An 11,563-nucleotide genomic window follows, 5' to 3' on the forward strand; every position below is an offset into this window, starting at 1 on the left:
ATTTTATTGCATATTCACTCACAGATTATTTTGTTCAAAAGATAAACTTTTCATCATGAACCAGCAATTTTTCTAATCCGAACTTTGCCTCATCAAAACGACCACCACATGAATATCCCCGGACTATTCTGAAGTAAAAAAAAAACACAAAAACATTACTGGTTGGTCAATACGTATCCGAACTTCCCCTAGTCCTTCCACAAGGAAAGCACGAGGAGGAAAATATTTGCTGGCAGCATCAACATTTGTATAACTACCCTTTCAAAACAAAATACAACTTTATACACGAGAATTTGTGAATAATATACAGAATTCAATTATAACAAACAAAATGAACCTTCAAACTAACGGTTCCTTTCAAAGGTAGGGTCATACGAAACTGTAATGGAAATTGGAGGGTATCCCAACAGTACCACCTTTACACAAGCATACTTTCATATAAAGAAATTAAACTCTCATTTTTGTTGGGGGGGGGGGGGTAAGCCTATTTACCAAAGTATTACCCTACCTCTTAAACAATTAATTACATATGCTTTGTAAGCACCTGTTTTTTGTACTAAAAAATAATCAAAGATCATAGTTTACATTATTGCATAGAATCTCAACAGTGGCAAGTATCTACATAGTCTTGGAATCATACACCGTCCAGGGCTCGAAATTAACACTGGACCACATGCCCGAGGCTAGTACCTTTAGCCAGTAAACTCATGACCAGACAAGCCCAATGGTCATTTGTTTTCAACTGACTAGTAACAGTAATACTTCACTGTGTAGTATCTTTGTGATTTTTTTTTATGAATCTGATCGATCTTTTAATACTAATGAGTATCTAATTAGCATGACAACTGAGGTAGATTATGTAGTGCTTGCTCATTTTGAATCTGGTTTTGTAGAATAAATTGTGGTCCAGTAAAGCTACACACCCTACAGTCTAATGGATTTTCACCCTTTGAACTTCCGTTTGGACGGTTCCAAGCAATATCCACTTGAATGTGAACTTTGTTTAAGTGTGACCTTGTACATTCTTTGAGTATTCTGGCAGGTACAATACTGCACAGGTCATAGATGGGAAAGTTGACATTTTGTGTCATAATTTCCACATAAATCCAAGAATTATGAAAGTAAAAACTGGACAAGTTTTGAGATGTGCTCTCTTTTATCATATCAAAAGTTGATAAGAATTGGACAGTCACATGATGATCACATCGTCTATAGACACATTGACTGACCCTGATAAATAAGGAATCAATGTCATGTGTTACTAGCAGTACTGGATATCTGGGTTGTATGTTTGCAGCAGAAGTCACATCGACACAGGCTTGGTCTTGCCATGGAGGAATGAATCTAATTTATTCCTCCATGGTCTTGCTTTCACGGCTCTTCTGAAACCCAGGAATATGACACAAATATCAATATCAGCAATGAATGTTAGCATTCATTGCTGTTATTGGAAACGGGTAACATGACTATGGGTGCGTTCAGACACGGTACTAAAGTTGGTTTAACTCATGGTTCAACTCGATCGAGTTCAACTCAGTGTGTCTGAACGGATCTAAAGTTAGTCCGAATTGAGTTCAACCCACAAAAGATAAACCGTCCAGGGAGGGGGTTTATCTTTAGACCGCTTCGGGTTTATCTTTTAACACTGTGTGTGGACAGAATAAAAAAGACAGAATAAAAAAGACCAAATCCGGTTTAACTCACAACAGGCGACCCATTGACCTCCGTAGTCATTACGTAAACACACGGTGACCAATGAACAGGACCATGAACAGCCCGTTAGAGTAACGGGGTTTTATTTTTACGATCACACCCTGCTGCTCGTAAAAGTTAAACCGGTTCGGGTCTAACTTAGTACGCTGTCTGAACATACCCTATTAAAGGAACACGTTGCCTTGGATCGGTCGAGTTGGTCTTTGAAAAGCGTTTGTAACCGTTTTTTATAAAATGCATATGGGTAGAAAGCTGTTGTAAAAGTAGAATACAATGATCCACACAAACATGCCTCGAAATTGCGTGGTTTTCCTTTTACCTCGTCGACTAACACGTCGGCCATTTATGGGGGTCAAAATTTTGACTCCCATAAATGGCCGACGGTGTTAGTTCGCACAGTAGAAGGAAAACCACAAAATTTCGAGGAAAACTTGTGTGGATCATTGTATGCTACTTTTAAAATATCTTTCCAACCATATGCATTATATTAAAAACGGTTAAAAACGCTTTTGTTTTGACCAACTCGTCCGATCCAAGGCAACGTGTTCCTTTAATATAGTGACAGCGTGATAATGGTCTATACACCGTTTGAACTTCAAGGTTCCAAGTAACATCCACTTGTTGGTATATAAACACTATGATGAAGAATCAATGTCATATCACGCGTTACCAGTACTGGATATTGGGGTTGTATGTCGGCAGCAGAAGTCACATCGACACAGGCTTGGTCTGGCTTTCACTGGCTCTTCTGAAATAAAGGAATAACAAACATCATAAATATATAGATAATGTAAACAATGTTGTTTTTAAAATCCTGTTTTTAATTGGATTGGTCAATTTTATGCACTGTCCTCTTTTTTTTTTTTTTTTTTTACAGTTTTATTGTTTTAATCTACAGATGTAAAATGAAAATACAAAAACTAGAATCAAACCCGTGAAATTTTGTTTCAAAAGGTGGTAGCATTTTTTTATTACCGAAATTATTGCAGAAATTCTGGAGTGGTTGTATCCTCGCAGGAATAATAATCCCTAATTAAAATACACTATCTGAGAAACATATCCAACAGAAACATTTCTCAGATTCAAATTTGGGGGTAAAAACTGATATCTTTTTCAATAACCACATTAATTCAAAGTGAAGCGATTCTTGAAATGATCATACTGTCGAAAGCTAGCTAAATTACCAAATGTATACCTTCCCTTTTCAAAAAGAAACGGCTTTTCAAATCATCAACACAAATTTACAATGTTGATTGAACTACCTAGCCCTGAGCTAGACAATGACTCGTGGTACTTACTTGAAGTGACCTGCGCAATTTGACCTTTTAACCTCTTGACGACCTCTTGTATGACCCCTTTCATGACCTTCCTCTTCTTTTGCGGATTGCTGTTGGTTTTGTCCGAAGTTCTCCAATGTGGATTAAACAACGTCTTCCAGCTAATCCCTGCTGAAGAGTCGTCATGATCCTCTGAATCCCAGGTTGCCTTAGCAACTGGGAATATCAACGGCTTAAGGAGTTCATGACCCCATATCAACCAGAATTCCTGGATGGCTGCCGGGACAATCTTGTTCTAAAGAGATAAAATATTGAATGGTTACAAAATTTAAGTTAAAGCAATGCATTGTAAAACTAAAGCATATGTTATGATACAATGAATTGCATTGCATAGCAGAGGCCTGAAATTTCAAATTTGAGAGGGCAAGTCTGTTTTAATTTTGCAAAGAGCACTTCCATTAGCCTTTGAGGTATGGTGGATCACACTACTCCTAGAACTACGATGTTCGTTTCGCTATTGGAGGCGATAGCGGAAAGAACCTCATAGTTCTAGGACTATGAGGTTCGTTCCACTATTGGAGACGATAGCGGAACGAACCTCATAGTTCTAGGAGTAGGTGGACACTATTTCTTTTATTTGGGTTTAACCAGATTTACCACAACCCAGTGTCCGCCACATCTCAAAAAGGCTTTATTGCATTGGGAAATCGCTTAAAACGTCTCTGGGAAACTTCTGAAGGGGCACTAAGGACCAGGGACAACGGACGTAGGCCATCTGATCCTCATTCATCATACCAAAATAAAACGCACTGATATACTTATAAAAAATAAACTATTAAAAGTCTATGGATGAAGGAAGGAAGAATGGAGGGAAAAGTTTCCGTATGGCGCCACCACTTTTTCATTAAAATAGTATCTAATTCTAATTCTAATTTACCTCAATGAGATATCCCTTTTTGTAAAAATTACTGAAAAAGTGGTGGCGCCATACGGAAAGTTATCCTCGTCGAGGGGTCTGACGGTAGAATAAATCGCCGCCGACGAACCGTCGAGTTGTCCGAACGGACGAGTTGTCCGACTCCTTGGTCCGACGGACGAGTTGTACGGCATGTCCGGCCGGGCTCCATGCATGCCATGCATGGAATGGATGGTCGTCATGGTCGTGCGAAGACTTCATGAAAAATTCGACTTCGAAACTGAAAATTAATTTTTAAATGTTTATAGGATACGCTGGCATTACATGGGTCATTGTTATGCATGGTTATGCTAAGTCATGGTTATGAAACAATTATGACTTTCTCAATGGCCCATTTCCGTAGTCTAACGACATTCTGAAACCACAAACGTATTATTAACACACCTGTCATTTCTACCTCCATCATCATTGCCTGACCGTTGAACTGAATTTGTTTTTTTACGCATGTGTGTTAAAAAAAGACTGACTGACTCAACGGCTTTTGCAAACAAATATATAGCGCAGGTACTTACTTTCACTAACGTCATGTATTCACAAAAATACTCTACAGTACTAAAACAGCCGTATGCTTATAAGTAAAATTATTATATTCTTGTCTTTACTCAAGGTAGTCAGTGAGCACTGGTGGTTCAGTGGTAGAATTCTCGCCTGCCACGCGGGAGACCCGGGTTCAATTCCCGGCCAGTGCAAGTTTACTTTTTAAACAATTTTAAATGTTTTTTTTTTTCACCACAGAGAAGATAATCTCATCACTATTACCATGGAGGAATATGATATTTACTTATTAATCTTTTATTAAAAAGGTTCCTTTTTAGACAGATTTTCAAAACATTCTTTTACTGATGTTTCCAACACTGAGAGATATACCTAATCACGTCTATAGTGTTCCTATTATTTTCATGTGAAATGGTTCAGTAAACTCATCATTGGCACGAAATTAGTTTTCATCATGATTAGAACAATTGCGGCTCAATGTATACTATTTTAGTTTCTGATAGATCCACATCCAAGTTCATAAGGTCACTGATCAAATTGATCTTATCGGCCTCCAAATTCAGATTCTTCAAACCCACAACAGCTAAATACAACAGAATTGCACATGGTTCTCAAATCTCAACACAATAGATATAACCTATTATACTAATACCGCATTTTTCTATTTTCATAATTACCCGGCCCCCAAACATAATTTTTGATTGATTATTATTTGCACGATCGAACTGACGCGGCCCACCCGGGGATAAAACTTGGCGTAGAATTAATCGCATTGGAAGTATCGTTCCTGCGGTTTGTATAACGGGGAATTTTCCCCAAAGTTAGTTTATGAATGAACTTAAAAATTGGTACCTTAAATTTTATAGCCATTTATAGAAAATAATATTTAATATTTTATAAGTAATTGATCAAAAACAGAAAGGACACTAATTGGAAAACTTACAAACACTACAGCGCAGGCACAAGATGCCCGTATCAAAACTGTCACTTTCTGAAAATTTAACTTGTCAGATCTTGCCCGGTAGCGCGCGTGAGCACTCATACCCAATATGACAGAGTGCAAAGAATTCTAGATTGCCAGAATGCAGAGTGTCAACGGAAAACGTCAGTTTACTTAAAAAAAACAACTTAACATTTAGGATTAAGATCTAATAATAAGGAAAGGTATGTGTCTAAATGTATTTGCAATCCAAATAGTGACTAAACATAATTTTATGACTTTTTACTTCAATCTCTTTTGTTTTTTATAAACACTCACCCCTAACAGCTTCTCTGTTTTCACCATCTCCTTTGGTGAGCATTTCGTGGACAGGAGGAGTTTGATGAGGGACAGAAAACGGTCCCTATCTTGTCCCGAGAGGGCGGTATACGTGTCATCCACACACTGCTGGAACACTCCAGTGTTGAGCCTTGTTACTTCAAACAATGGGGGTATCTGAACATTATTGACATTAAAACAAAAAGGGAGAGAACGAGAGGGAAAAGATTAGGCCGAAATGAGTGTTAACAAAAGATGAACAAAATACAAATCAATTCTCGGTAATTGAGACACTTTTTTGTTTTCCACATTTGTTGCGTGTATGATTAACATTATAACAATGTTTTTTAACCTTCACTGAAATGGTTTATCAAAATGTGTGAACAATTTTGTTAGGGCTAATGTTCATTGTTCATGCAGTTGATGCATTCCCTTATAGTTGTTTGCACATCATACAGCCATTCCTCATTCCACCATTGATCATGCTACTTGTATTTGATAAAAAGATAATGTGCGCTAAGTGTTGGAACCAGACTATTTCTCCTTCCAGCCTCGGTTTGGTGAAATTGATTTGAATGAAAGAAATCAAGTCGGCGGCACCATGAACAATAAAGATCTGACTCAAATCGGGGAAACCAAATTACGACAAGTAACAGTCTGCTCTCTTGTATAACAATGACTTAAAAAAAAAAAACCAGTTTAAACTCACGTGTGTTCTGCGGTGACACGACGGGGACATAGATCGCCATAAATCAGTACAAAGGGTCGATATCATCCCGGGGTCTGTTGAGTTATCAAGGATCACAATTCGCTGCACACACACCAACAAGAAGAAGGAAAAAAGTTACCAACATTTTTCGTAAACTTGGATGGGATTCCTCCTTGGCTATATAGTTATGGCTTCTGACTGGTACCCCCGACAAAGATATTATTGAAATCTTAGACAAACAGGATGTAGATAAATTGAAAGTTATAACCCAGGACCCAACTCACCCACTTCACTCATTCATTCACATTCTCCCATCAGAAGGTACCGTTCTCTTTCTACTCGCACAAACCGGTTCAGACTATCTTTTTTACCCAGTGCTATTCATCTTTTTAACTCACTTTTCATAAGGTAACCTAGTGATTGTTTTTCCATTTTAATCAGTGATGGTGAGATTTTGATAACGCTTCTCTTTTTTAAAATTTGAACTAGCCTATTTATTGCATATTTATTACAAAATTTTTGTAATTAATTATGTGTTTTTAAAATGTAATGTTTATTTGTTTTTCTATAAGTATCAAATTCGAATCTTTTTGTGCACATCTTTTTGTAATCTGTACTGAAATAAATAAATAAATTGAATTGAATTGAATTGAATTGACAAAGTGGGGAGACCGCCAACATTACATATAAGAAGGCTGTTGAGTAGAGTGCCGGTGTGGCACTGGGGATTCTGTCCCCATGATATTCCATCGGTCCTCCACATCCTACACACTTCTTCTGATATCGCCCTTTTTTTAATCATCCTCCAATCCAAATTAATTTCACATGAGGGGGGGACCAAATCTCTGGCGGTCAGAATTATTCTACCTCCACGGAATTATGATCAAGGACACCGGCACGTTAATCCGGAGGTCGTTGGTTCCAATTTCGCTCTATATGAACAGTTTTGTAATTCTTTACTTCCCCCCATAACTTGGCAGCCTTCCGTTTATGCGGCACCCTTATCATCAAAAAGTTATGTACATAGTTTCAATTCTTGAACTTCTTACGGGAAATTGAAAATGTATCTTCGGCAAGTCTTGATAGATTGTGGAGAGTAAATGCTTGTAATGTTGCAGTACGCCCTCTGTGGTATCACTGCGGTAGATGGTAAACTGGACCACACATAGAGCAAGTCTAGAATTAGAAAGAGACAAAAAGAGTGGGTAAAAACCAAAATTAATTTTCTTTATACATTTACTTATTTATTTATTATTGTTGTTATTATTTACCACGCGTACTGGTATGACTGGTATCTGATCTCAACTGGGTGTCCCAACATTTGTTGTGTTTCACTTAAAGGTAGTGGACACTATTGGTAATTGTCAAAAACTAGCCTTCACAGTTGGTGTATCTCAACATATGCATAAAATAACAAACCTGTGAAAATTTGAGCTCAATCAGTCATCGAACTTGCGAGATAATAATGAAAGAAAAACACCGCTGTCACACGAAGTTGTGTGCTGTCATATTATACTTGATTTCGAGACACCTCAAATTCTATTCTTGGGGTCTCGAAATCAAATTCTTGGAAAATTACTTCTTTCTCGAAAACTACGTCACTTCAGAGGGAGCCGTTTCTCACAATGTTTTATACCATCAACCTCTCCCCATAGTACTCGCTACCAAGTAAGGTTTTATGCTAATAATTATTTTGAGTAATTACCAATAGTGTCCACTGGCTTTAAATGATTTGTTTTAATGAAGACGGAAATGAAACTGAGATTGGGAAAATCAAATTCTATATATCTCTCTCGCAAGACGCGCTACAATTCTAGATGTGGTTTTCACTTTGATACACACACTTCCCTCCCCAGAATTTGGAGTGCGCCGTGTTTGTTTACATCCAATAGCCACTATAGGTCACGTGACGCACGGAGCGCAATCGGTCTATTCGAAAAAGAGTGGAATACAAACCTAATTGAAAAATGCAAAATTGATATGACAAACCTTTCAAAATCAGGCGCGAGAGTTACTGCAGCTCGGTGAGAGCTTGTCAGCCTCAAAGAATGGTCGCAAAACATCATGGGAGTTAAGATTCTGTTAGACTTGGTCCAGTCCTTGAGTGTTAATTGTCTTAGAACGTCCGCCATGAACGGGAATGATAAGACGAGATGTTCCGTCTCCCTTTTGATTGAAAAACTTTTGATGGCCTAAAAAGAAAAACAGAAGAAGAAAAAAAGGTCAATATTAACGGAAAGGCTGTACATATAATAGGCTTTCATTATCGAGGGAAGTGCAAGACAAGCTAAAGCTAAAAATAACTTGAAAATAAGCCTGTCTGAATCCCCAGCTAACTTGAAAATAAGCCTGTCTGAATCCCCAGCCGTCGATTTCACCAAACTCTTCCTAACTTAGGATTAATCTTAGGACTTAGGATGAGTCCCAACCCTGCACTGTAGCATGCAGACCTTAAGATATCCTAAGTTAGGTTACTCGTCCTAACTCGAGATATGATTAATCCGAGCGTTTCGTGAAATCGGCTGCTGGCCTGCTTATCAAAAAAATTCTTAGATAGGAGTTAGAGCTGAAAAAGTTGCAGACAGTGTTTACGTTTCGTGTGTGATCAACTAACAAAACGGTGAAAATGTAGGCTCTGATGTGTTAGTCAGGATTTTTTTTTACCCATACACCGATGTATGTAGCACTTTACTTACTCAGTACTTTCCCGAGTATATTATTACTCGGGTGGGATACGAACCCACGACCCTTGCAATTCCAGAGCAGTGTCTTACCAAGTAGACTGCCGATATTGCCCAGTAGCTAGGGGCAGTTCGAATGCAGGAGTAAATAGTGAAAAGCCATACGCAGCTTTCAGCATAAACACTTGTTCTCGAGTTTTGTTATAACAACCGAAATTAGCAGATGATTTTTTTCTTTTTTCTATAAATGTTCTTAGATACGGTTTTCTCCAAATACATACCTGTTGCGTATTATCGGGAAGACATCCTATCACATTCATGGTTAAATCCCTCCCATCACGAGACTCACTGGTACCCGATGGCATCCGCTGGTTTCCTTCATCTTGCGTCTCTGCACCACCAGGACCAGTTATGCCGTCTTCTCTCTCTATTATTCGGAGAAGTAAATCTTCCTGATCTAGCTTGGATGAGGTTTTGGAATCTGACTTCTGGATGATGTTGTCTTCTGGGTGGAGTGTCTCAAGATGGTTGTATAGATAAGACGCATTGCTCTGCCTTCTTGAAGCATCAGTGTTTCCTGAGTCACATCTTTTGAAAGCAGTATCCAATAGAAAATTTTGGTATTAAGGGATTTATCTCACGGCAATCATGAGTAAAAGATTTCTTGTCACACCTCTATGCATATTTTCTTAATGAGAAAACATCACTGCATCTTTTATTTTTTAAACATTCATCTTTTTTCTATTATTCCTCATAAATCTCTCTCTGAAATATAAATTGTGTCCGATTTTTCTTTTACAAAGCAAGTTATGATGATCTTTTACTTGTTTTATTATCATGTTTTAAATTCCTTTCAGCTAAATAATTAACCTGTTTTATATATTTTTTAATTGTAAGTTATTGTTGTTTTATTGTTATGTAATCAATTTGAACTGTAGTTTTAATTTATGTAAATGTTGAGACAATAAAGTCCCTGTTGAAAAGTCATAGTCATAAACCAAAACTGGAAATTGCGTGTTTTATGTGACAAACTGCCATTCATTTTCTGCCTTGGGTTTAACAATAACACGTTTGTATCAAATTCATGCATCCTAAAACAATATCCACTTAACTTTAAACCTTACCTTTGGTTCTCCAGAAAAGTATTAAACGATACGTTAAACCGGCGAAGGATCGCTGCACTTTCCATCAAAATTAAATCCATGTCCAAGTTAACATCGAAGATAAATTCCCCCAAGTCTTGAGAAATTTTATCAAAACTCAAAGAAACAGAATATGAAGACAATATGTTCCATTGTCCTTTATTGCCACCCATTCATTTGTTTACAACCTGCACAGTTATTTGTAGTTTAGAGCCAGCCTGTGCAAAGCTTAAACAATTAATTAACCGCAAAAATATGTGTACGAGTTTATTTTGCGGGAGCTACCACAAATTTCTTAAACTATTTGCAAACTCTCGCCAGACTGATAATAGATTTCCTTCGGATTCGATCTTCACCCCTTGAATGTTCATGGTCTACAAAACAGCATCTTTGTGACACTAGAGCAAAGTCAGAAATTGATCTCTGTTGAAAACCAGCCCAGTGTTTCACCGGATGTCAAAACAAAATCGATGGCAGTTTTGGAGTCGAGATGGGACACCCCCCCCCCCCCGACTAAAAAGAGCGATCGAAATTTCAAAGTGTATACACCGCAAACTGTAACAACAATGTTATTACGCTTATCCAAATGGTCAAACTGAGAATTGATTTTATAACTAAATTGGTGAAACAAACAGTCCAGTATTTGGGTACCTTTTGAGATCGTTTCCCTTAAGTTTGATAACTTTCCAGACAAAGTTATCTGGTTGATTGGCTGTGGACGGTTTCTTCACGAACACAAAAAAACCCTGATATATTAAAAGTAGTAAAAACTGGGTTTGCAAGGATATAAAATAAATGTTCAATATGGGTTTGAAAGCTTAATGATTATTCGTGTGGAACCATTTTTCTGCGAAATATTTCTCTCTCTGAAATAAAGCTAATAATATTTGAGAAAACAGTATCCGAAAAAGCACCTCACCCGCAATAGCTGATTTCGGTTGTTACAACAACACCAAGTGAAACATGATGAAATTGGCATGGTGTCTTCATTGTTGTCCATACTACTGACAATTAAAAAAAAACAAAATTAAAACAGTTTTGCTCATGTAGCCCTATATTGTTGATCACAAAAAACATTGTAGAAAGTGGATTTGAAATGACGATAGTTAGACACATTCATTTTTGAAGTGACGTTTCTCGAAAAACCTAACGAAAAAAACAACTTGCAAAACATGTCAACATTTATTTCGCAGGACAGAAGCCGGTACACTTAACATGTTTTATCTGACACACCTGGGGTCACTCGATTTTACAAAGATAGTCCTAACTTAGGACTCCTTAGGAGTTATTAAACCAATTCCTAAGTTAAAGG

General features: G+C 37.5%; 1 protein-coding gene and 1 non-coding gene across 2 annotated transcripts; one reads left to right on the forward strand and one right to left on the reverse strand.

Moving 5' to 3' along the window:
• Positions 1–2,187: 2,187 nt before the first annotated feature.
• Positions 2,188–11,241, reverse strand: LOC139953095 (uncharacterized). Its single transcript, XM_071952506.1, has 8 exons — positions 11,171–11,241; positions 9,391–9,697; positions 8,418–8,620; positions 7,478–7,604; positions 6,429–6,530; positions 5,720–5,896; positions 3,012–3,285; positions 2,188–2,461 (listed from the first exon to the last, which is right to left on the reverse strand). The coding sequence occupies exons 1-8, from the start codon at positions 11,239–11,241 to the stop codon at positions 2,373–2,375; spliced, it is 1,350 nt and encodes a 449-aa protein (XP_071808607.1). The 3' UTR covers positions 2,188–2,372.
• Trnag-gcc (transfer RNA glycine (anticodon GCC)) lies at positions 4,585–4,655 on the forward strand. The gene has a single exon. It is a non-coding gene; the product is annotated as a tRNA-Gly (tRNA).
• Positions 11,242–11,563: the final 322 nt, after the last annotated feature.

This window comes from Asterias amurensis, chromosome 21 (assembly GCF_032118995.1).
Source record: "Asterias amurensis chromosome 21, ASM3211899v1".
NCBI classification, from domain to species: domain Eukaryota; kingdom Metazoa; phylum Echinodermata; class Asteroidea; order Forcipulatida; family Asteriidae; genus Asterias; species Asterias amurensis.